The sequence below is a fragment of the Ambystoma mexicanum genome, chromosome 14 (genome assembly GCF_040938575.1).
Source record: "Ambystoma mexicanum isolate Mex_15411 chromosome 14, UKY_AmexF1_1, whole genome shotgun sequence".
Taxonomy (NCBI): domain Eukaryota; kingdom Metazoa; phylum Chordata; class Amphibia; order Caudata; family Ambystomatidae; genus Ambystoma; species Ambystoma mexicanum.
Window position 1 is genome coordinate 96,548,855 of NC_090940.1, and position 24,415 is coordinate 96,573,269.

The window sequence follows — 24,415 nt, forward strand, 5'->3', positions numbered from 1 at the left end:
TCTCAGCAGATACTAACACCCCAGTGATAATTATTAGGCTGGACAGAATCTAGTCTAGGCTGAATCCACCGACAATGGAATTTCAAGGACAATGAAGTGGGGAAGGGGGCAATACACCTTCAATCGGGCTGGAAAACCCCCACCTTGCTCTGCAGGAAATGACAGTTGGTGGCCTCTGAAAGAAAAATGGTCAAGTGACAAAGGACTGCCATTTGCTTCCAAAGACTATTTATGAATAAAAATGTAAAGACTTTTATTGCTGCAGCAAGACTTGTAAAAATGTAAACATTTTCATTTAAGACATGGTAGAATTCATTGACCCTTTGGGAATGGAAATGGCAAAGAATCAGGGATTACAAGGACAGTATCCATGATGCCAATGCAAATTTTTATATTTACATCCCTTATGATAATCCACACAGTGTATAAAGCTATGGAATTTTAGGCCGAATCGTTCATACTCAAAATTACCAAAAAGTATTAGAAGGGCGAAACTATGTCTCACAGATTGCAGAGTTGGAGTGTCATGCTCTACATAAAATATGTAACCTATGTATATAATTTAAGAGATTTCAACTGTATAAATGTACCGTTTGTGGCAAAATCAGATTTTGGCTAAAATAACTGTAGGAGGTTTTTGAACATTGTAAACTCGCATCATAAATCTGCCCTCCTGCTTTGAAATCCAACCAGTTGAGAGTGAGGTGCAGACTAGCACCCCTGACCAATCCCGTGGGTTAGAGTTGTGCTTAGCTAAGCCTGCCCAGCCATATACTTTGATGTTGCTATGCATTTTAAATAATGGTCCCTGACCAGACTCTTTAGACACTCTTCCTGATTTTCCTGCAGAGTCCAGATTCCAACTACAAGGCCAAAGCATTGCTGACCCTACTCCAGGGCCCACTGCAAAACCCAAGCGGTGCTGATCCTATTCCGAGCAAGGCCATTGATCCAGAATCGACCCACTAATCTCCCATTAAGAAGGGGAAAGCGATGGTATGTTTTGCATCCTGGACCAGCCTGGCCTGCTTGCCCACTAGCTGCATCCAGAGGTACCTGTGCCATCCAGTGACCAGAATTACCATCCAGTGACCCGACCCTACCCAGCTGTCTTTTGCCCAGCTGTCCTGTGCTAGAAGTGCTGCCGTGTAGTGACCAGAGCAATCGAAAGTCCAACAATCCCAAAACTAAAAGTGGACTGTGTATAATCCCCAACCCATAGAAATCCATAGTCTACCATGTCTTGCCTTTGTCCTTATCCCACTCTCTAAGCCATCCTATCCTTATCCTGGTAACTTGTTCAAGCTGACAGAATTCTGTGTTCTTGCCCTTGATCTCCAAGCGTTAGCACCACTTTTCTGTTCATTTCTGTCTTGCATAGATCATAAGTCATTAGCGATATTGTGTTTAAATTAATTTTCCCTAAAGAAAAGGGCTACACTGCATGAGGGGTTCCAACTGCAGCGTAACTTTTATATTCACAGGTGGTGTTCCTCTTTTCTTAGCCATTAAATCTAAGTTAAGTAAAATTTGCCTTACTTTTAAAACCGGTTTTCTTTTTCACTGCTATATTTTCCTAAAAACAAACCTCACTCTACCTTCCAAATCTCTCACAATTCACCAGCTACCCCCATTCTTTCACTTCTGTAATATTCCTGAGATATACCTCTGTCCCCCAGACCAAAAACCGCATCACGATTGGCAATATTTCACCCGTGTCATTTGGCTGCAACATGTTAAACTTTCCATTCATTTTCGAATTATATGATCTTGGTAATCCATTGCTTGGGTTTGTTAGTTTCTTTGCAATGTTGCTTTAGTGAGGGAAGGTCAGATTTTGATTCCTTTTGCTGCCTCTTATTCCTGATTACCTTTTGTGTCTTTCTATCCATTCAGAATTATTTGTGGGTTGAGGGAACATTGCAGGGGGAAATCCTAACTCCGGTGCTATCTTTCCTAAATCAAAAAAGTGCTCCTATTCCCTGGTGTTTTGTATATGTTCCACTAGAAGGTTAAACCAAGTGCATTGCTTACATCCTCATTGTAACTATCACCCCATAGGTGATTGCTGCCCCATATTAAAAATTGTATGATTTATTTTGAATTTTAAAATAAATATTGTATTTCACCAACCAGCCTGCTTCATGGTCCATTGTGACCCGGGGTATTTGAAAAGGGGGTGTGATACGAGTTGTGAAAAAAGCATCTCAGTTGTGCGCTACATACTAGGCCGAGACCAAAGTGTGTGTCGCCTGATTGAAATCTTTAACATTAGACTGTGTCCTAGAAGTTTAGGGTCACAGTAACTTCGTTGGCATTGTGATCCTAATTTACTATTACTATAGCGTGCTTTAATGTCGTCTTCTCTTACCACCCTTGGTCTCTATTTGTAATGTGCTTATCACCAGGGAGTAAACATATAATATTGTGAAGGATTGGGTTCTGTCTTTGAGAATTCAGTTTTTGTCACTACACTAGGTATATTTACTGTGCGTTATGTTTACTTCGACACTTATTTGACTGATAAAGGTATATATATGGGATCTAATAAAGGTGTATGTTTTTCGTTATACCAGTGTGGTCTATTTTCTATGGATGTGTGTTGACTAATTGTACTTTTGGCTTGTTTGTACTTTCCCAACCTTCAGGTTAGTGTTTGTACAGCCCTTAACAGTATGTAACAGCGTTCTATGCATATGCACATTCAGAACTCCAGAGGATGAGGACAGCAGCGGTGGACCCAAGAATAGTTATATCCAATAGTCTAAGGGAGGGAGGCACCAGGTACAGGCTCATGTCTCTATCCTGATATTTGAATTCCTTGTCTAGGTATGACTCCAGCCCACTAATAGAAGGCCCTGTACCATTCAAATGGGTTGGATGTCCAATTCAGGACAGTCGGTTCCCTCAGGAACTACCCAACAACTGTGGCATCACGCAGCTGAAATGTGTATTCAGGATGTCTGCAACCTCTACCCAGTTGTAGGTAGTTCACTCACACAGGGCATTTCTACATTACCATATGTGGCCCTTTCGGGCCCTGACTGGGAGGAAGACCAACAAGGAGCGAACACGACATCAAGGTTTAAAATCCAGTGTTTAGACATTTTCGACCACCGTTGTCGTAACATGGGTAACTCGCAGTATAAATATATGTCGGCACAGTAGCGCACGTAAATTGGTTAAGGTTATACTGCCACAAAACTATCATAGCTAAATATAACAAATACCTTAAGAGGAAAAAAGGGTAAACACTTTCCCTGCAGTACGCTCCCTAAGGAATTAATTCTGCAACTCAAGAAACATTGAAATGAGTGACAGAGGTACCTCCTCATGCGTAGCACTAAGGGATGACGGTTACCCCCAAAACATGAGTTAATCCAAGGAATGAGGTTGAAAACGACCTCCCTTCTAAAAATCAGTGAAGGATCACACAGACTGTAGATGAGCTCTATATCTAATTGAAGTTGATTTGACAGCTATAAACAAACATATATTCTAAGAAGTAGACTAAATGTTTAAAAAGAACAGTATAAATTGTTATTTGATTGAGAACGCTCTGAAACACACAACTGATCTTGTAAAGTTAGTCCCACAAGCAATAGTTTGGACTCTCAAGGGGGAAATAATGTGTGTTCCTGGTAAGGCCGGGGATCTGGACGGATCTGAGAAACAGTTCAGTAAACCAGTACAGCGGAAGGGTGGTGATGAAGTTCAGGGACTCTGACCAGAGGTACAGTCTAGGAAAAGTGGCAGAGCAAAGGGGGGCACAGGATCTATGTGACTGGGAGGCCACAGAGGCCCAAAGTTTGCATAACCTTGGTTTTCTGAAAAGGAATTGACATGCATGCTGAACAGGCACATTACCCATCTGCACAAATACCCCGCCCTAAAAAACAGAGTGCCACATTGCCATATACAACCTCCCCTGTAGTTAATCCCCCTATCTGTTTTTCAGTTTAATCTCCTGGATGGCTAACTGCTTAAAAGTATCCTAGTTTACACTGACCGTAAAAGCTATGTAAATCTTTTTAAAAAGGTTTCCTTACATAATTTGCAAAACGTGGTCTGCAGCATGTTTATAAAAAAGAAAAGGAATGCATGTTATTTAATAGCTATAGTTGAAGATTCTAGTGCATTTTCCTTTACTTTTTGCAGCTGTCTGTTCACTAGTATGAAGTCTGTCCTTTTCTTAACTGTGCACAGAAGCAATTCATGGATTGTCTGGACCTGGGTTTTGCTTTCTCCCCCTGCAGGAATAGGGAGATCATTGAAAACATCTTGGCGGTCATCCTGGCTATGCTTGTAGCCTTTCTGGGATCCATACTTCTCATCGAAGGATTTTTCAAGGACATCTGGGTCTTCCAGTTCTGTCTGGTAATAGCGAGTTGTCAGTACTCGCTAATTAAGGTATTTTTGCTTTGTTGATTGTGCAGTAAAGGTTTTGAGTATGGGTATATATAGGGCCCTTTGTAACACATTTGGGTTGATCGATCTCCTTCTGTGACCCACAAGGGGGTGCGGGGCGTCTCACCCGCATACCTTTGCAATGAAATGTCCTATAAAAAAGTTTGATGAATTCTCCCACATTAAACCTGCACCATACATACACAGGAAAAAGGTGAAGATTAAATCCAAAATCAGCATTGCATCTGCATGTTTCAATGCCTAATTGTCTCCCAAATCTTAGCTAACCCCGACCTCTCCTTCAGGATTGAGCCCTTTGAGCTTTGCAAATACTTAACTATGTCATCACTGACTACCTGCGTATTATGCGGTCCACTGCCATAAAAACATGAGTTGATGGGTGGTTAGTTGGAAGACAATGCTGGAAATATTTTATACTACCAGTCGATCGTGGGGGGTTGGTTTCATTATTCACATATGGTGCAATGTGTTTCTTTTTTGTATGGCCCTAAATTAATCTTGTATATTTCTTTCAGAGCGTACAACCAGACTCCTCTTCACCCCGACATGTAAGTCTGTGATGTGCTTATGTTTTGGAAATAATTACCTTGTGACTTAACAGTGATATTATCGGCTCTGCTCATGTGTTAAATTCCTGGGCGTTTACTGATTTGCATCACTTTTGACTCGTCAATAACTCATTTTGTAGTGATTGTAACCTAAACATCAAACTTTATATGAGCCAGAAATAGCCACTTAAAATGAATGGCATTTTTCTAAAAATAGAAATAGTGATTTGTGGACCCTGTTTCAAAACTTTGTGGTAAAACGTGTGCTCTTTAATACTCTTCTTTATTAGCCAAAATGGCTTGATGGAGAGCATGTTAATCTGATAAGTATCTACATTGAGAGAGTTTTGCACAACCTTCTGGCAAGGGCTGTTTAACCACCTAACCTAATGGTTGAACAGTGTGTTGCCCAAGAGGAAATGCCACCAAACTCTTATGGTAGATGTAGGAGAACAGTCGGCTTTAACTTCAGTGAGGGGACGATTAGCAGGCGGTATAATTATTCCCAAACGTTGCCACAAAAGAATTCCACAATGGTATACTGAAAAATATACACTTTTATTACAAGATCACAGCTATATCTGAGAGGAAAATAAGTACTCTGTGACATATCACACATTGAAAGAATAGTTCTGAAAACAGTAAATGGTGTCAGTTATGACATAACTCACTCTTTACCCTAAAATGTAAGCCTTGTACCTCGTGGCTGGCACTATACATATAGACTTTTAGATGTGAGTTAAGAGTAGAGCACTAGACAATAAAATACTCGGCAAGTATCATGTTCACACAGAATCTAATCACAAGTTCCCTGCTATACTGTAAAGAAAGATACTATGCAAAATACTTCTGCATGTAGCACATAATGACTCCTAGCGGTAGAAAACGGGTATGCAATATTCAACAAAGCGTGAAGCGTTATCAACGCCCAGGTTATATTTTAGATTCACACTACCAGCGGCTAGAGGGGCATATTACACTAGGGAGGCAAGCGGTTGCAGCAAACAGTGATGCAATGTAGGAGTGTAGTGCATAGCTTTATAAATCCCTAATAAATCTGGGCTAGTCACTAAAAATCCAAGGATTGGTGGAGAACTCCAGGGACCCTAGACAAATCAATTTGGTTAACTACAATACAATTTTATTTGTAGCAGTTCCTTTGTTGTATCAAGTGTCCCATAGGAAACATTACAATGCCTGTAGGCTGACCTACTGTTATTGTAGAAACCAGTTAAGTCCCAGTTCTTCTACACAAACATCGATCCCCGGGAACAAAAATGGCAACCTTAATTGAGATAATTCAGTACTATGTTCGAGCCACAACAGCTCTAGGAGAAGAAAAGCATAGCGCGGTTCAGCCCCCAATGCAGGGCAATGGGGAGACGTGGTTGGTGGTGGACCCTGTATAACCTGGCGATCGGAGACCACAATGTCACCTGAGGGCGAGTATCTTTAATACCATGAACCTACGGTGTTGACTTTTAGAAAGTCCTTTATCTGAAGATGAAGAATCCCTGGTAAAAAATAATATTCTTTTACATGGCAAGAAAAGGGTCACCCGGGGTCTTGAACCTAGAGCCAACAATGACCCTCAAGTCAATGGTTGTCCCAACGACCCAAAGGAAATATCAGATTCTCAGGAGGGTACCCACCATCCAGAATTGAAAGCAATGGAGATGGCCCCTGCATTATGAAGGTCCTGCACAAGCCAGGTGCTTGCACCTTAGTGCGCTAACGTGGGCAGCACTTGCATGACGACGGAGGTGACAGAAGATGGCCCAGTGAAGCAGATGAGGTTGGATGCAGGAATCCCAACACCAAAGCAGGAGGCCCTGGTGGTAAAACGGCCTGGATGGAAGCCCTTGATCATGCAGATGCAGGAGGATAAAGACCCAAGAAGGATGTCTAGCCACTGAAAACCCTGACCAAAGCTTATCCTAGGATTTCTGTGCCAGCCAGTATGGCCAACCCTGGTCCTTTAAAAATCAGCAGCAGCCCAAACCTCAAATAAACCTTCTGCAGGTAAGTAAATAGAAGAAATTACTAAAGAAACAGGGGTTCTCCTATATGAAACCAGTCCTAGAGGCTTGTCTAAACCCGCCCAGTAATCACATGAGGGAGTTTAAAAAAAAATGTTTTTGTGGACAGCCAATCGGGTTGGCCCATGAAAATGCCGGCCACCTGCACAGGAAGTGAGATGGCCTACCTAGAGACAGAAAACGGTATAGACCTTGGCAGAGGTTGCCATGGTGGGCTCATAACAAGCCCACGGTTTATAGTGAAAAGGTCGAATTTGAAAAGGTCGAATGACAAAATCTCGAACAAAAAAATCTCGGAAAAAAAGTCGAATTTTTTTAATACGTTTTTTATTGGAAATGGGGGGTTCCCCCCAAACCTCCTTTTTTTGTTTTACCCTTTTTTTTTTATCCCCGGACCCCAAAATAAATATATAATTTAAAAAAAAGGAATTCGACCTTTTTTTTTTCGACCTTATTTTTTCGAGATTTTTGTCTTTCCCCCTTTTGTATTCGAGATTTTGACTGACCACCCAAGCCCACATGTGCACAACAGCAGTTTTGTACGACTTGGATATGAATCCCCCAATGGCTGCCATAAATGCACACAGGTCTTTTAATAAGGTAAATCAGTAATTTGCCTTTAACTCCAGGCTAAGCCAAAACTAAATGGTGAACTGCCACCAGTCTACCCCTAGAACCAATGCAGTGTGATAAAATAACCTTAGGGCCAAAATGCTGAACTTGCAAAGCACCACTCTCATAGGAGCCATATGGGCTACCATAGGAGCATATTCTGAAAAGAGAAGACGGTGTCAAGGGGACATCGGCAGAACGTGTCCTACTTTCTTTCCGAAGGTATCCTCAGATTTCCACCTTAATCAGTTTGTCTACCATTGTTTTTCCCTATTGTTTGCTCTCTGGAGAAATCCCTTTCATGCTGTACATGAACTAACCTGAATGAACAAAGGGGACAAAATTGTTTAGGCACGCAAACGACTCTTCTGGCAGACAGAGGTTGGATATAGTTTTTTGTGTGAGTGCACCCCTGTTAAGATAGACTTTATGTCTGGGCTGACACCTGCCATCTTGCAAAATCCCTTTAAAGTGATGTTGAACTTCTGTTGTTTTTTTAATCAATTTATACAAAAATTCCATTCTAGCTTAGGGATGTTTTACTTCTAAAACCTGTTCTCGATCATTGCTATATCCATTGCATTCATAAACAACCCACTGCCTTCCTGCTGAATCCCTCACCCACCAAACCCTCTCCCACACCCCTCCCACTGAATCCTACCACTCTGAATCTCTATCCCCTCCTCTGCTCTGTAATTGGTGGGGTTCACACCCATGTACCCTTATCTCGATTGGGGGAGCTGCCCTCAATGCTCCTAGCCCCATGACCCAGGCAGCCCCATGCCCCAAACCCCACTTTCCACTCTACCCCAGCCCACACCCTGCTCTCCTTCCCAGTTCCTACTAGCGGCACAGTGCACCTCTTCCTGCTCTGCGAACACTGGATATAGAAAGCAACCCGCACTTGGATGCCCTTGTGTTGTGCATACCAGTTGCCGGGCCCACCATCCCGTCAGTGGTACACAGTGGAGATTGATTTGGTGAATCCATATACGTATAGATAAATTCACCTTTCGAATGCCTTACCGGTGTGTTTAAAAGCCTAATATTGCCCTCTAGGCATAGCTGAAGTTCTTTTTTGGGAGAGGGGGCGAAGAAAGTTTAGGGGCCTTCTCCCTCCGCCCTAGGTACTGGAGAACCTGTACAAACTTTTTCCATCAATATGCTGTGCCACGGGAAAGGCAGCTGCTCAAGGGGTTAAGATGATAGACAATGTTAGATCATCTGTTGGCTTGTTTTAGGTGTTTTTTTTTTTAATAAGAAGGATCAATACCTCTAAAAATCAAGAGTGCATTTGCATAATTATTTTAAGTCATGACTTTAAAAAAATAATTCCCTTTTATGCGGAAAGACTGCATACATTTTTACTTTTTTATGTATATAGCCCAAGTACCCACAGCTGCATTATTTAAGGGTGAAGTATTGAGCAATATGTTGGTCTCTGGCACATCTGTTGATTGACTATCTATCAGTGTATGCCCACTAACAAAATTCTACTCCCTTTAGGGTCACAATCGGATCATTGCCTATAGTAGGCCTGTTTATTTCTGCATCTGCTGTGGTCTTATTTGGTTGTTGGATTATGGCAGCAAGAATATGTCATCGACCAAACTTAAACTGTACAGCATGGTTTTCACCAATCCGATGCTGCTTGTGTCAGCCAGGGACTTGGTTATAGGTGAGTGGTGTTGGCTTGTATTTACATTCTTTTTGTGTTTCTTTTGGAAATGCTGGTGGCCACTTGAGTCCAGAGTTACTTTTTCTAGTGTTGATCCCAAAGAAAAGGCCAATTTTTCACTTAATGCTGGTGTATCATTTCCTGGTCCACACCACTATTGTCTCTAAAAGAACAGCATGATATCCGCGTTGCCGCTCTGCCGGTACCACCCTTTCACAAATGTATTCCCTTCAACAAACTTGCTATTTTCCCATTGAACTTGTGGATCCAGCCCTTTAAGAAGCGGTAGCAATACCCTTGAGATGGATGGTGATGCAGAAGTTACTCAAACATCAATAATCGAAACGACTCGGGGAGTTGCCAAAAAGGTAACTGTTTTAATATCAATTATCTAAAACAGGGCGTACAATGGACATCAACAGCCGTCTCAGCAGAAGATCTCCTCAATGCTTAAAAAATAAACATTCTTTTATAGCAAACAATCGTCATTGATGTTAACCTACGTATTACTAACGTCATCCTACGTGGCAAACTACTAAAACCTAGTGGCAATTGTGATGGGTTCTTAAGGAACCTCTAAGTGTACGATTCATACTTGTCTGAGAGTGAAGAAAAGTGATAGGTTTCTTAACATCAGGTGGGGCAACTAAGCCCTCCGATTAAACAGGTCACTCTGAACGTCCCTAAATGCACAACGTCCCAATGGTTACACAAACTATAGGACCCTTAATGACATTGCCCCCTACCATCGGTTGGCACTCTAACCTCCGTCGGTACTTTTCCACCTGCGTTAGCAGCACGCAGGCTGGTCTTCCAGGTGCTGTTGAGCTAGTCTGAACCATAGCTTCCCACCAATTAGCATATTTATCTATCACCACCTCAGTGGTCTGCTGTCAATTAAGGCTTTGAACTTGTCCTTGGGAGTGTTCTTTTGCTCTGGAGAATTCAGGGGTGTGAAGGCACGCTCTGGCCTCATGCATAGGTGTGACCATCGTGTTCGTCCAACTTCATCCTTCCACGTGGCTGAAGACGACGAAATCGAGCCTTAGTGTATTTAAAATTCTATTTTCTAATAGACCTCTGACGTCTTTATTGTTTTTGTCCATGTCTTCTGAACAAGAGTTTAGTTCTTTCACAAGATTTGCATCCAATGTCTGCTCACCTCAATCTGATAAGACCTTAGCTGCTTGGGGCTCGTCCAGCCTTGCCTTTCTGAGATATGCTTCCGTAATTCAATTGCTTTTTTAACTTCGACACACTGGACAAGAGGGCCTTCCTTCTCTGGTCCAGCTCTGCTATAATACGTAGCGCAAACATCCATTTTTACTAACTTCGATATATATGTTTCTGATGCTTGTTAATCTGCTTAGAATCACATGCTGTGCATAGGTCCGACATCCAGTGGCCACTGCGGAGTATTGCATCTTGTTTTTCGTAGTCGAAAAGGGACGTCGACCGGGCGTGTCTGAAATACTATCCCTATAGTGACGTGTGTTGTACCCACAATCCCTCACACGTCGAGGTCCCTCAGATTGTTTTTTTCCGCCCAGCTACTGGTCGCCTTTACGCGGAGCTCCTCGAGAGACATTGCAGATTCCATCTCCTCGACCTTTGGTCGTTTTTACCTGTTTAAAGATTTAATATATCGATCCCTCCCTCGACGCAGTGGTGAAGCTGTCTCCGCCGAGCAAGATCTTCTACGGAGGGGACGAGCGGAGGAGATCCGTCGGCGTTGCCGAACACGTGGCCTGGCCTCACAGGCCAAATACAGCAGGGAGAGTGGGGTCGTGGGACATCTCTGATTCTTTTTCTGAGAATGCCTTTCCTTTTCCCCTTCCTTTCCCTTGGGGTAGTTATCACGCTTTATTGCCTCGGCTATGGAGAGGACACCCTTTAGGTTTTGCCCACTTTGTAAGGGCAAGTTTACTTGGAAGGACAAGCATTCACGGTGTAACCGCTGCTTGCCCCTCGATCACATAGAGGAGGGTTGCTCAGCTTGTCGGCTTCTAAAGCCAAAGACTCTAAAAGACCGTAGGGTCAAGAGGTGGGCGGCCTACGCTATGTCGAAGGCCGGGTCTTCACCCGCCGCTGCTACCACCGACAGTGACGAGGAACGTGATAACACGACCTCCGCTACGGAAGTTGTACACCCTTCTAAAGAGTGCTCGCGCTCTTCGTCGTCTGTCTCCGGCCCCGACGGGCTCGGCTCACGCCCTGCTTATGGGGATGAACACCCCGGCGACACTGACGCACACGATACAACACATAAACACACAACCCATAGCTCTTCTTCGTCAAAGACGAAGAAAGCATCAGCGCCCAAGGAGACGCAGGTTACACCGGCAGCCTCCTCGGACCGTTCGGGTTCGAAGCTCTCTCGCAACCACAGCCGCGACCAGCGACTGGGCTTTCGGCAAATAAGGGCGCCGCCCCCAAACCATCGGCCGGCGCGCACCAGCAGAGAGCGCACGCCGCCGTAGAACGTTCGACACCCGTAACGTCGAAACCACAGCCCTCCGCTGACAAACGAGTCACAGAGAGCTTGGCGAGGATCGTTGTAGCCGACGCCCAGAAGCGTACGCCGAAAGACACGTCGAGCGCTACGCAAAGGTCGAAAGACACGCCGAAAAAGCCCGAAGAAAAACAGGGACTACCCCCTTCAGTCGGGGGGACCCCCAGCACACCGGAAGGCTTTTCGGAGGGCGACGGGACACTTTCCTCGACGTTGTGGGAGAGCTCGAGCCGTTTTCAGCAAGAAAACACTAATTTTCCCCTGCTAGACCGCTCAGGGGTACCCCATGAAACCATGGAAAGGCTCCATCTCTGCATGGAGAGAATGGAGAGGTTTATGAACACCCAGAACCCTCCCACTCCCAAAAGAACAAGAGAAGGGCCTCAGGAGGACCCCAGGGCCAAATACCCGAGGCAGGACACAGCCTTAGACTTCCATAATGTGTATGACCTCACTGGTGAGGAACAATACTTAGAAGAGGAGGATGATTTTGTGGACAATGAAGAAGGACAGAACCAAGAGGAAGGTCTGGAAGACAGCCCAGACATGGTAGGAGAAGGCTTCGGAGAAAATCCAGAAGAAGGACCTTCTCATCCCTGGCAATCCCCATCAGGATATTCAGACACTAATGTCCTGAACCTAAATCCTCCAGACAATTCACCTGTTAGAAACACGTCTCCCATTGACGATCAGCCCACATTCAATGCCCTGTTGCGCAGAGCAGCAGCACATTTCGAACTGGACACTGGGGAGATTGCTCCGGAAATAGACTTTGTGGAAAGAGTAATTAAGGAGAAACCCCCAGTCAGCCAGACCATTCCCCTCCTCGCCTCAGTGAAGAGAAGAATCATCCCTTCGCTATCCACACCCGCACTAATCAGAGGAGTTAATCCAAGGATTGAAAAACTTTTCACTCCTTCACCCTCAGACCCGCTGTACATCAGGGGACATTCCATTCCGGATTCCCTTGTAGTAACTAATGCAAGGAAGAGGGCAGGGGTGCCGCTGTCCACCAGTGAGGCACCACCTGACAAGGAGGGCAAGAGGTTATATGCCCTTGCTAAAAGAGTCAGATCCTCGGCTGCCTTTTCGGCAAGAATTGCGAACAACAATTCTTTGCTAGCTAGCTACGCGGACGCGCAGTGGGCCAAACTGCGCAAGGACGCCGAAGAAGTGCCGGAACCACTACGTACATGCCTGCTTTCAACTATTGGCGAAGGAACCCAGGTCAACCAGAGTATTGTAAAGAACTCTCTGGATGCTGCTGAGACAGCGGGACGTTCCCTGGTTCAGGGAATACTCCTAAAACGCCATGTATGGCTGCTCAACTCAGGGTTCAAACCGGAGACACAGGCGTCTTTAATAAATAAACCTATTGAAGACGCAAACCTCTTCGGGAAGGCGGTGGATGAGGCTCTGGAGATGGCTAAAAAAGAGTTCGATACTATCAAGACTCTTGACCAGATCTCTAAGCCCACTACCAGACGCGGCTATGGCAACACACGCTTTTTTTGTGGCCAACGCCAAAAGCAGAATCAGCAGCAACAGTACCCTGCCACCAGTTACCAGACCAATAGTGGGCAGTACAGCCAAAGAGGACAGCGCAGGGGCAAGGGGAGAGGGCGGGGGTCCACCCCCAGAGGCTCCCAAGCCCCCAACAACACCAAGTGACGCGAAGATTCGCGTCCCCTCCCATGCAACACCGGTCGGGGGCCGGATAACATCCTTTCTTCCAGCATGGGAGGGAATAACGTCAGACCGCTGGGTACTTTCCACCGTAGCCCACGGATACTGCATCGAATTCAACAGTTCCCCAACATACAGACCCCCGAGGGGACGACGCATGACACCGGAACACCTTGCCATCCTTCTCCAAGAAGTACAACTACTGCTGGAAAAAGGAGCCATAGAGGTTGTGCCTCTATCTCAGGTAACGGAAGGTATTTATTCAGTGTACTTCCTTGTACCCAAAAAGGATCTAACCATGCGCCCTGTATTAGATCTGCGCCCAGCGAACAAGTTTATCAAACCCCAGAAGTTTCGTATGGTGACCTTACAGGAAGTGATCCCACTGCTATCACAGGGAGATTACATGACAACATTGGACATGAAAGATGCATACTTTCATATTTTAATGTTGCCAGCGCACAGAAGATACCTCAGGTTTATGATAGAGGGCAAACACTACCAGTTCAGAGTGCTACCCTTCGGCATAGCATCAGCACCAATGGTATTCACGAAGGTACTGGCAGTGGCAGCGGCCCACCTGCGCAGGTTGTCCATCCCAGTTTACCCTTACCTCGACGACTGGCTCATAACAGGGGATTCTTACGAAACATGCTTCTCCAATACCCAAAAGACTGTAGACCTTTTGTTCCAGTTGGGCTTCTCCATCAACGAAAGGAAGTCCAGCCTAGACCCCAGCCAAATCAAACAATTCCTAGGGGCTCTAATTCAAACAAAGGACGGCCTCGTCTTCCCCTCCGAGAGGGTCCAAAACATGCTGTTTCAGATCTCTCAATATGTGACCGGGCGAGAGGTGACGGTACGCAAAGCAATGCGCTTGCTAGGCTGATGGCGTCGTGCATTTATTTGGTACCTCACGCAAGCCTGCGCATGCACCCTATGCAAGAGTGGCTCAACAGCCAGTGGTGTCAGGCCAGCGGATTATGGGACGATCCAGTGGTGGTCTCGCAGGCCTTAGTTCTCTCGCTACGATGGTGGACAAAGGAAAACCTGGAAAAAGGGAAACCCTTTGCCACACCCGCGGCGGAAGCCACTCTAACCACAGACGCATCCCTAACAGGATGGGGGGCTCACCTATCCCATCAGACTGCTCACGGAGTGTGGACTCCGAACGTAGCATCCGAACACATAAATCTACTGGAACTACTAGCTGTGTTCAAGGCGCTAAAAGCCTTCCAGGAACACCTACAAGGCAAAACGGTGTTGGTCCTTACAGACAGCACCACAGCCATGTACTACATCAACAAGCAGGGGGGCACCCACTCTCCAGGACTGTCCAAACTGGCCCAAAATATATGGAAGTGGGCTCTCAAACAAAACATGTTCCTACTGTCAGAACATGTACCAGGGGAACTCAATCTGCTGGCAGACAAACTCAGCAGAGATTTCCCCCTGCCCGAAGAGTACGAATGGCGACTGCACGAAGACATCGTCTTCACACAATGGGGATTCCCAGAAATAGACCTATTCGCAACCCTGGAGAACTCACAAAGCCTAAGTTACGCCTCCAGGTACCCACAGAACCAATCCAAGGGGAACGGTCTGTTGATGCAATGGTCAGGGAAATTTGTTTATGCTTTTCCCCCGACTCCCCTTCTCAACAAGGTGGTGCACAAGATGCACCAGGAACAAGTAACCATGATACTGGTGGCCCCAATGTGGGCCCGACAGCCATGGTTCGCTCACTTGATGGAGATGTCTCTATCTCCCCCAGTGAAACTCCCCTGCCCGTACAACATGCTGTCACAAGACAAGGGCAGGACTCTGCATCCATGCCCCCAGAACATGAACTTAGCAGCTTGGCTCCTGAGATCATAGAATTCGTACATCTACTGCTCCCGCAGAGATGTATGGACATTCTCAGGGAAGCCAGAAAACCTAACACTCGCCACTGCTACTCTAGCAAGTGGAGGAGATTTGTCATGTGATGCGGAGGGGAAGGCATCAACCCAATTCACTGCTCTCCCACACATATTGTTCTATACCTGACCCACTTGTTGGATTCAGGTCTAGTGTTCAATTCCATTAAAGTCCACCTAGCGGCACTTTCTGCATACACCACTTCCCAACTCAAGGTGTCGTGGTGGAAGATCCCTGTTATAAAGGCCTTCATGGAGGAAATAAAGAGAATACACCCCCGATAGCTGACCCAGCTCCCGGATGGGACCTTAACGTGGTACTTGCCAAACTCATGGGCTCACCTTTCGAACCCATGCACAAAGCATCTCTTAAATACCTCACTCTTAAGACTGTTTTTTTAATAGCTATCACCTCCATCAGGAGGGTAAGTGAACTACAGGCTCTTTCTGTTCTAGACCCCTTCGTTACAGTTCACAGAGATAAGGTGGTTCTACGCACGCACCCAAGGTTTGCTCCGAAGTTCATATCGAAATTCCACGTAAACCAGTCTATAGAACTGCCAACGTTCTTTCAAAATCCTTCCAACTTGGGAGAAAAAACTCTGCACACACTAGATGTGCGCAGAGCGGTCATGTTCTGCATGGAAAGAACCAGACCACTGAGGAAGACTAATCAGTTCTTCGTCTCGGTGGCAGCAGGAAGAGAAGGGGATGCAGTTTCAAAGTCCACTATTTCTAGATGGATTGTTCAACGCATCACTCTCTGCTATACTCTTGCTAAGCGAGAACTGCCCTTTAAGCCTAGAGCACACTCTACTCGAGGCACGGGGGCGTCCATAGCATTCATTGCAAATGTTCCCCTTGAGTCCATCTGCAAAGCGGCTACCTGGAGTTCTGTGCACACCTTTACAAAACACTACTGTCTAGATGCACACTCGAGATCTGACTCCCTGGTGGGTCAGGCACTACTAAGACATCTTTTCTCTACTGTTCCTTCTCATAACCCACCGCCAACTCCGGGTACTGCTCGCTAGTCTATGCACAGCATGTGATTCTAAGCAGATTAACAAGCATCAGAAGACAATGCATTACTTACCGTAAAAGCATTTCTGATTGTATCTGCTTAGATTCACATGCGCCCACCCTTCCTCCCCGCTCGGATGGAAGGAACATAGACTTCCTTTTATATCTCTCTTTTCTGTACTCACTCACGTCTGAAGGCTCCCTCAGGGCAGAAAAATACAAACAGAGGGACCTCGACGCGTGAGGGATTGTGGGTACAACACACGTCACTATAGGGATAGTATTTCAGACACGCCCGGTCGACGTCCCTTTTCGACTACGAAAAACAAGATGCAATACTCCGCAGTGACCACTGGATGTCGGACCTATGCACAGCATGTGAATCTAAGCAGATACAACCATCAGAAATGCTTTTACGGTAAGTAATGCATTATCATATGTTGGCACATGCCGCAATCTATTCACTATAAAGCTAGCCTCAAGAATACTTTGTCTGCTTGCGTTTCTTTGCATCTGTACACGTGTAAAATAGCTTGATATCTTCATCGTTTCTGCAGCATAAGTTTCTTCATCTTGATCCCAAGATGTCACTTATCTTTAATCCTTTCTTGATGCCTTATAGAATATCTGCATTCTTGTTTCTGCGTCTCTTCCATGTACGTCAGCTTAGCTTCATGTGACGTCACCATTCTTCCCTTCCATTCATTGGTCCTGCTTCTTCCGGGATTTTATTCAAATTGCCATCATACTTTCTCGTATGCGGGTATGGCTTTCTCAATGGACTCTTGATTCCAGGATTCTCTTTGATGTCAGTATTTTTACTGGTACTGCACGTGTCTCACGCATATAGGCAAAATAGGCGAAGTGGTTGAGGTGGGGGTACTTGGCTCCTTCTCTACACGACCAATAATTGTTCAAGGGTTTAAAGAGGCTTCCTTGGCTTATTGGCTCACTTGCCAACCACTATCCCCCAAAATGCTTTTCTGCAGTTCCATTGTGTTAAGTATAATTTCCATCTTTGTGCCATTCTCCCCACTTGGTGAGTCCCCAGCACTTTTTGATGGACTATTGGTTTTGTTCTGACCCTCCTGAGTGGGAACCTTTTTCCTCACTCATTCTTTTTCTGTGGCCCTAAGAACCCTTTTTTGTTTCTCTTGATGGATCCTGCTTGTCGCCATCTTTTTTAATGGCATCTGCATTTTACTATTGCAGCACACAGCACCTTTTGTGTGGTGTTGCTGGGAACCCTTTGAGCTTCCCTCTTTGGGTTTATTTTATTTTCCTGGGCCACCCTAAATGTTAACAGGATAGGGGTATACTTTTTGTCCTACCTATGATTTTCTTTTGTGAGATAAGCCCACCCCAACTTATGTGGAGGGCTGAGGGGCATACATAGTATCCCTTTTTCACTTTTCCTGTGACTTTATAGTTACAGTGGCAGTGAATATATTCGACTGAAATTTCAGGATTTTTACACACATGCTGCTGTCTCAGCTGCGGTAAAGCCACATGGGTCCCATTGACCTAAAATGGTCCCGGTCTTCTTTTTTCGTCAACTCATGATGGCTTACCTTTCCTTGAGCCTTCTTCTGCTAACCTGGCTGGGGAGGTCCTGCTCACTCATTTGTCTTCAGGCTTCCCTTTGGGAAGCCCGCCTGGCGGCGCCAGTGTGAGGACAGGAAGCTGGGAGGACACCAAAACGCCTCTGGTCTTTGTCCTCCACTGTGTCTGCTTCCATTCTGTTCTAATTGGGTGCAAGTTTGAAAGTTGCATGCATGCTGAGTGGCTGGGTTCCTGCATAAAAAGCGACAGTTTTGATGCTGAAGCCAGAGTCGACGACTGGAAGTATCATCCGAACAAGGAAGGACGACGGCTGCAGCCACCTCTAGCAACTGCCAAGCCGACTGAGTGACTGCTGCAGCTCTAGCTCTTTCTTCTGTGCAACAGGGAAGATCCAGACCTGATGATTTCCTCCCTTGGACTGGTGGACCCAACCAGTCTCGAGGAAAGCTACAGTTTGACCAATACCATGAAGTGCTTTGACTTTCTAGGCCTGCAATACTACCCGAATACCCTGGGACCTCTGGCACTGCTCCGTTGCTGTTAGGGTGAATTCTCAGAAATGTGCTAATTCCCTTCTACTTTAGAGGCGCCCAGCTCTTTTGCTGGACTTTAGGCCTTTTAATTTTTATCCTGGAGAGGGTGAGACCTCCCCCTCTCCCCCGCACACCCTCTCTCATGCATTTTTGTGTAATTTGAACTGTTTCTTGTGGTTTTGGCATCTGACAAACTCCATAGGCATCATATTTGTACATTGTCACACAGCACCTTCAGTTCAGTACAGTGGCACAGGGAAGTCTTTCAGATTTCCCAAAGGTTTAAATACCTTCTCATGGTTAAACTACTGTTTCCAAGAGCAGTGAAGTGAAACTGACTTTACTTACATTCATAATAAGGTGCATGAGGGGTTACTTAGTATCCCCTTTGTCTAGTGTCTCATGTAACATTTCTATGTTGCCCTTTCTACAACTAATGGCTGCTGACAGTGGTTTACTTTTTCCCACTATTGAGTGTTTTTTCCACGGGCTGCAATTGCAGCTGCAGTAAAGCACACATGGGTACCCCTTTGGTCAAAATGGCCTCAGTCTTCTTTTTTTCTTGTTGGAAAGATCCTTCTTGAGATTTACTCTGCACGCCAAACCAGGTTTGGTCCCTTTGTTCGTTTTGTCTTTGACGGGATTCACTGGTGAATCCCACTTCTGGCTCCAGCGTGTCTGGCAGGGCAGGAAGCAAGGCAGGTACCTGAAACTCCCTGTGCTTCGTCTCCATGGGTACAGGAATGCACCCAAAGGTGATTGGCTGGCTATCCTTGGAGGACAGCCACCCTGCTGTGTGATTGCCAGCTAGGCTGCGAATGAATGGGAGAAACCTGCATAAAAGGCAAGGTATTTTGCTTGGAAGCCAGAGTCGACCACTGGACGAAGGAATCCGAAGAAAAACTTGGAAGACACACTTGCTGCAACTCCTGGAGTGTTGGTTTGACCAGTGAAGCCCTGCTGCAGTGCTGAAGCTCTGAATTCGCCTGGACTAGAGAAGCCCTGCAAACAACTTCTCGCCTTGGGTTGGTGGGACCAATCAACCCCAAGATGAACTCATCTGGAAATCCTCTTGGAGCTGGCTCTATTTCCATTGTTGCTGCAGGAACCGATTGCCAGGGAGAGGAACACCAGAATCTAGTGTGTGGTCTTTAGGTCGTACCCAAGCTCCAAGAAGATCCTCCTGACTCGCATGAAGCAGGACTGACCAAGCCTGAGCAACCTCAACAGAGTGCTGGACCCCAGATGCGAGGAAAGGCTACCCAGTGTCCGAGAACCGCTGTGGTGCTATTCGCGAGAAGCGGAAACCGTGAAGTGCCGCTGATCTGAAGTTTGCCAGTTCGTGCCGCCGACCTTCAAACCGTAGTGCAGGAGTCCCCAGACATCCTCCCTCTTGTCCCCACTCCGGGGAGGGGATCTGCCATACTACAACTGGAACAGAAGCCAGTTGGAGCCAATTTCTTCAGACCTAAGGTACTGTAAACTAAGGGGTGCTTACCTCTTGTTGTTAGCCTTGCTAGCTCTCAGTTGAGACTTGTCTTGGCTGCTTTTGCAGAGTTGCTTGCATCTTTGCCCCTCACAAGCCTCCCAGCTTGTGGCCCTACAGTGCTTTCATTTTCTACAAAAGTGCTTCAGCTCCCCTAGACTTTGTTGATTTAACATTGGCTGTCCTGGCTCCCTGAACAACTCTTCTATCCTCGGTCTTTGTACTTTAACTATCCTTCAACAAAAGTCACACATTCTATAACTTGTGTAGCTGGGAAAGGGTTAAATTACTTTGCATTGAGGAGACGGGGGGGGGGGGGGGGGTTCAAAAGTACTAACCTACTTGAGAATATTTGTTAACCATTGTTCTATTCCCTAAACTTGTCTTTTGACACCAAACTCAGTATTGCTCTAAATGTGCCAGTGATATATCAATGTCCAGTGTCCTAGTTATTTAAGTCACCTCCGGGTATAGGAAGTGTCTGTGTGCCATCCCAAATGGGCATCTACTGATTTATTGAAACTGAGTGTGTATTTTTGAAGTATATTTTTGTTACATATATTGCTCCCTTCTAGAGAAGGCTTATTCAACTGACTGTTAAATAAAAAAAAGTGTTTTATCAAGAAAACTTGAGTGTAAGAGTTTATTTGGATACTTGTCACTGTGAATCTCTGTGTTACAACCCTACCGCTCCCATTGACCCCTCTTGAGATGAGCCTGGCTGCTCATGCTTATACCAAAGGTTGTGTTAACTATTGCCAAGAGGACAAGGCTGGTGCAGTCTCCCACAGGGTACTGCATACAATCGTGCCCAACAGTTGCATTGTCTCATCAGGTGCGGTTCTGGCTGCAAACTTGTGGGCATCCGCCTGGACATACAGAACTCAATCGTGACCATAGAAGTCCCCTCAGAAGAGTCGAGGACCGAGAGAAGGAAGAAAGACTGCCAGATGACAACCGTTGCTACTATAAAGCCTGTGTGGAGCCTCCACATACAAGTGCTGCAAAGATCTGCTGGGCATCCCTGTGACAGTCTGGTTGTCTGCTCCTGCCAAAGGTTCTTCATCCACCAAGGCCAGATACCCAAAACGGAGCTGCTGTAGTCTTACCTAATGGACTTGCTGGTGACATTGCTCTTTTCATCATTGAAGTACTGTCTGACTCCTGGGTACTTACCTAGGCAGTTTTTGTGTTCACTTTTCCTGAGCTTCCTGAGTCACGTTGGGTTGGACGGCCAAACTGTGTTTTCCTGGGCCCTAAGGGCACTTAGGCCACCTGAAGGGTTTCAGCATTGGGGTTATCTAGCCCCCTCGGCCCTTTGAATCAGAATTCGTTACCTACCTGTTACTTAAAAGCATCATCTGAACTGCCAACTCTCATTCAGGCTCTTAAAGACTCCTAGCCTTCTGAAGAGGACTCCTTTGGGGGACCTTTTAACTCTAGGGCACTAGGCCCCATCCTTTCTAGCTAGGGAATTACTTTTTAAGGTGGTGTGCCTGTGACGAATTAAGAGATTCAGCACTTCCACTAAGTGGGGTGGGGGCTTCCTGTGAGGCTATAGAACATTCCCCCAAGGGCTGGCAGTAAGCGGGATATCACAGGGAGATTCCCCTCTAGGGCATAAGGGCTCCCTATCCACTGAGGAAGGCCCTTTCCAGTACCCTCCAAAACCAATAGTTACAGCATCCAGTCACAAACCTCCAAAATCCTCTTACATCCGTTAATGTGATATGACAGAGGAAAAGCATCAATGTAATACTGTGAAGAGCAAGAACACAGGAAGCATAAAGAGTGCTTATTTGACAGACAATGAGACGAATAAGCCAAGAGGAGTTATGTTGAGTATGCCACAAAAGCAGGACCTTCCTGAGAAGCCAGGGAAGCCTCAGGACTGCGTCATAAAGAGGAGGTCCACGAGGAAGTGAGACCTGGGAGTTTCAAACTGACTGGATCGTGGAGGCTGGGAAACCAAGGTTAACGCTGCTCCAGTTCTTAAAGTGCAGTCATGGAGAAGGGTCTGCAGAGTACTGCCCAAGAAACCGACTGAAGGAAGGTAACCGGTGTGCCTGGAGGGGCACTTGAACAGGGCCAGAGAAGAGCCCTTACTGGCAATGCGCTGAAAGCAGACCCAAGGATGTGTGCCATGTGAGAAGATGCAGATGAGAAAACTGAAAGGTGGTGGTGCGGAACGGAGTCGGAGAGATCCTTACATTGCTGATACTGCCCAGAGGGAGAAAAGCTTGTCAGAAAAGGGACATGGAAGAAACAAGAGAACCATCCTGACGATCCACGAAGGAGAGAGCACGTGACGCAGTGAAGCAGACCCCTTTCATTACAGGTACGGTGGTGAGGGGGAGACCCGGAGAGCGAGGCGTAACGGCACAAGGTCACACCAGGACTCTGCATACTCGTCCCAGTGATTGGCAAAAGCATACACATTTTTCAGGGACTCCATATACTACATCCCAGGAGGGGAAAGCTTGTGAGAGAGAGAAGTGTTAAATAGAGACTTGGTATACAGACATCAATGAGAAGGAAAGGGATTCTGAAGAGAACAGGAAACACACACACACAAGGCCCTGGGAAGACCCACTGAAAGAGCTGAAGGCACTCTTACAGGGAATAGCGAGAGTCTATTTAAAGATATATTATTGAAGAAGACTTGAGCTGAGAAGCATCCCCACGAGAGGGGAGTCTTTCTCCTGGTCCTTAGTTTTGTATCGATAGTTGTAGGGTCAGTGTAGGTTAGTTTCTGACGGAGGACGGACTATTGAGCTTGGTCTTCACATCTGACAACTAGCACAGTAGTTTAGTTTTGTTAGGTAGGGAATCCCATAGACTAGGGTTAGTGAGGAGTTTTCTTTATTTGAATAATAATCCAGTTGAACATGGCACACAATTGTCTGTCTCCTCCTGACCTAGCACACGTCTTTATTCTATAAGGCTTTGTATGGTGTTTCTGGCTTCTTCATTTTCAACTTAGTCTCCAATTGCTACTGAACTGGTTCCTTTTATTCACTTGCTTTACTAACCTACAGTATTCCGAAAACTGATCCAACTGTGCTTTAAAAGTGAAGTACTGGTGCTCTGACCAGAGCACCCCAAAGTAAATGCATATGTAGTAGTAGCAAATATTGTTTTTCTTGTGGGATTGTTTAGGAGTTTGCCTAATGTCAAAATCCATTTTTATACGGTCTGCCTGCCTGTATTAGGAGTGCTCTGCGTGTGCTTAACTGAACCCTTCTCCACTCGCACATGCCGAAGTTTAAGCCTTGCTGTTCAGTGACACTACCCAGATATAGTTTGGCTAGGCATTCAATGTTTCCCTGTTGATCAGAATAGGGTGGCGCCTCAGAATCTGTTCATAGGTTTGATTCTGAAAATCCATTTTAACAAGTTAAACCTTTCCTAACGGCAACATGTCAGATTAGCCAGGCTTCACTCTCAGGAAGTGAATACAAGTTGACACAAAGGCACAATTAGTCCACACACATACCTAGAGAAAATGCCCCACACTGAGATACTGAGTTTAAGTTACACACATAGTTCTGTCTACTCAAATAAGTACTTCAGCAAGTATCTCACAGTATACAAATACACAATATATTTATTTTTAGTATAGTCAATTAGGGTATTCCTCATCCCTAAATTTAATTGGAAGTCACTAAGGATAGGCATATCACATACAGTGACAATATGCTAGGGATATAAAGGTAACCCGACGTTCTTACACACAGTTAAACACATGGTGCCTGTACAAAAACAGGACATCGTCATAATAGACCCTACCCACTCCTGTATTAAAGTGTCCTTATCGGATTCATGTATCGACACCAATACCACCCATGATTTCTATCCCTCTAGAGCATACTACCTGTAAATACTAATGCTTCCACCAATGCACTTCATGGAAAGTGTTTTTAAAAATACACATTGTTCTCTTATCCAAGATGTGTTTCACGCTCAAATCTGGGATAACCTATCGAAGATCTGCTCTCTTTCATGCATGCCAGATGGGGACCAATCACAGTCCACAGTGGTCCCAGTCATTCAGGCATACCAGACATACTGGCACCAGTAGTGTGGTTTGGGACCAGACAGTCTCCATCCTCTTCCTGGGCACTAGCACATGTGACATGCAGGAGTCTTTGAATGTTGTTGTTTTCAAGGGGGGCTGCATGACCAAATAAGGAATTCCTGGGTCTGCTCGACCTGGGGAAAGGCAAAAGGACAAAATGGCAAAAGGACAGAACAAAAGACTGTGGCACAGCCATTTTAGGCACTTTCCATAGTCTTGAGCCAAATGTGGTAAACGCAATATGGTTCATTGAAAAGAAGTAAAAATACTATAAAAATAAACTGCTGCCACCAGTTCGTCCTGGATCACC

The 24,415-nt window shown here is 45.6% G+C and overlaps 1 protein-coding gene across 5 annotated transcripts in view; it reads left to right on the forward strand.

Moving 5' to 3' along the window:
* PCNX1 (pecanex 1) overlaps window positions 1-24,415 on the forward strand; it is a 1,666,514-nt gene that overhangs the window by 707,056 nt on the left and 935,043 nt on the right. For all 5 annotated transcript variants that reach the window (XM_069638600.1, XM_069638595.1, XM_069638598.1 and 2 more), the window contains exons 12-14: window positions 4,257-4,410; window positions 4,944-4,976; window positions 9,134-9,305. In XM_069638600.1, the coding sequence (XP_069494701.1) occupies window positions 4,257-4,410; window positions 4,944-4,976; window positions 9,134-9,305 (359 nt within the window). The remainder of the gene's footprint in view (window positions 1-4,256; window positions 4,411-4,943; window positions 4,977-9,133; window positions 9,306-24,415) is intronic.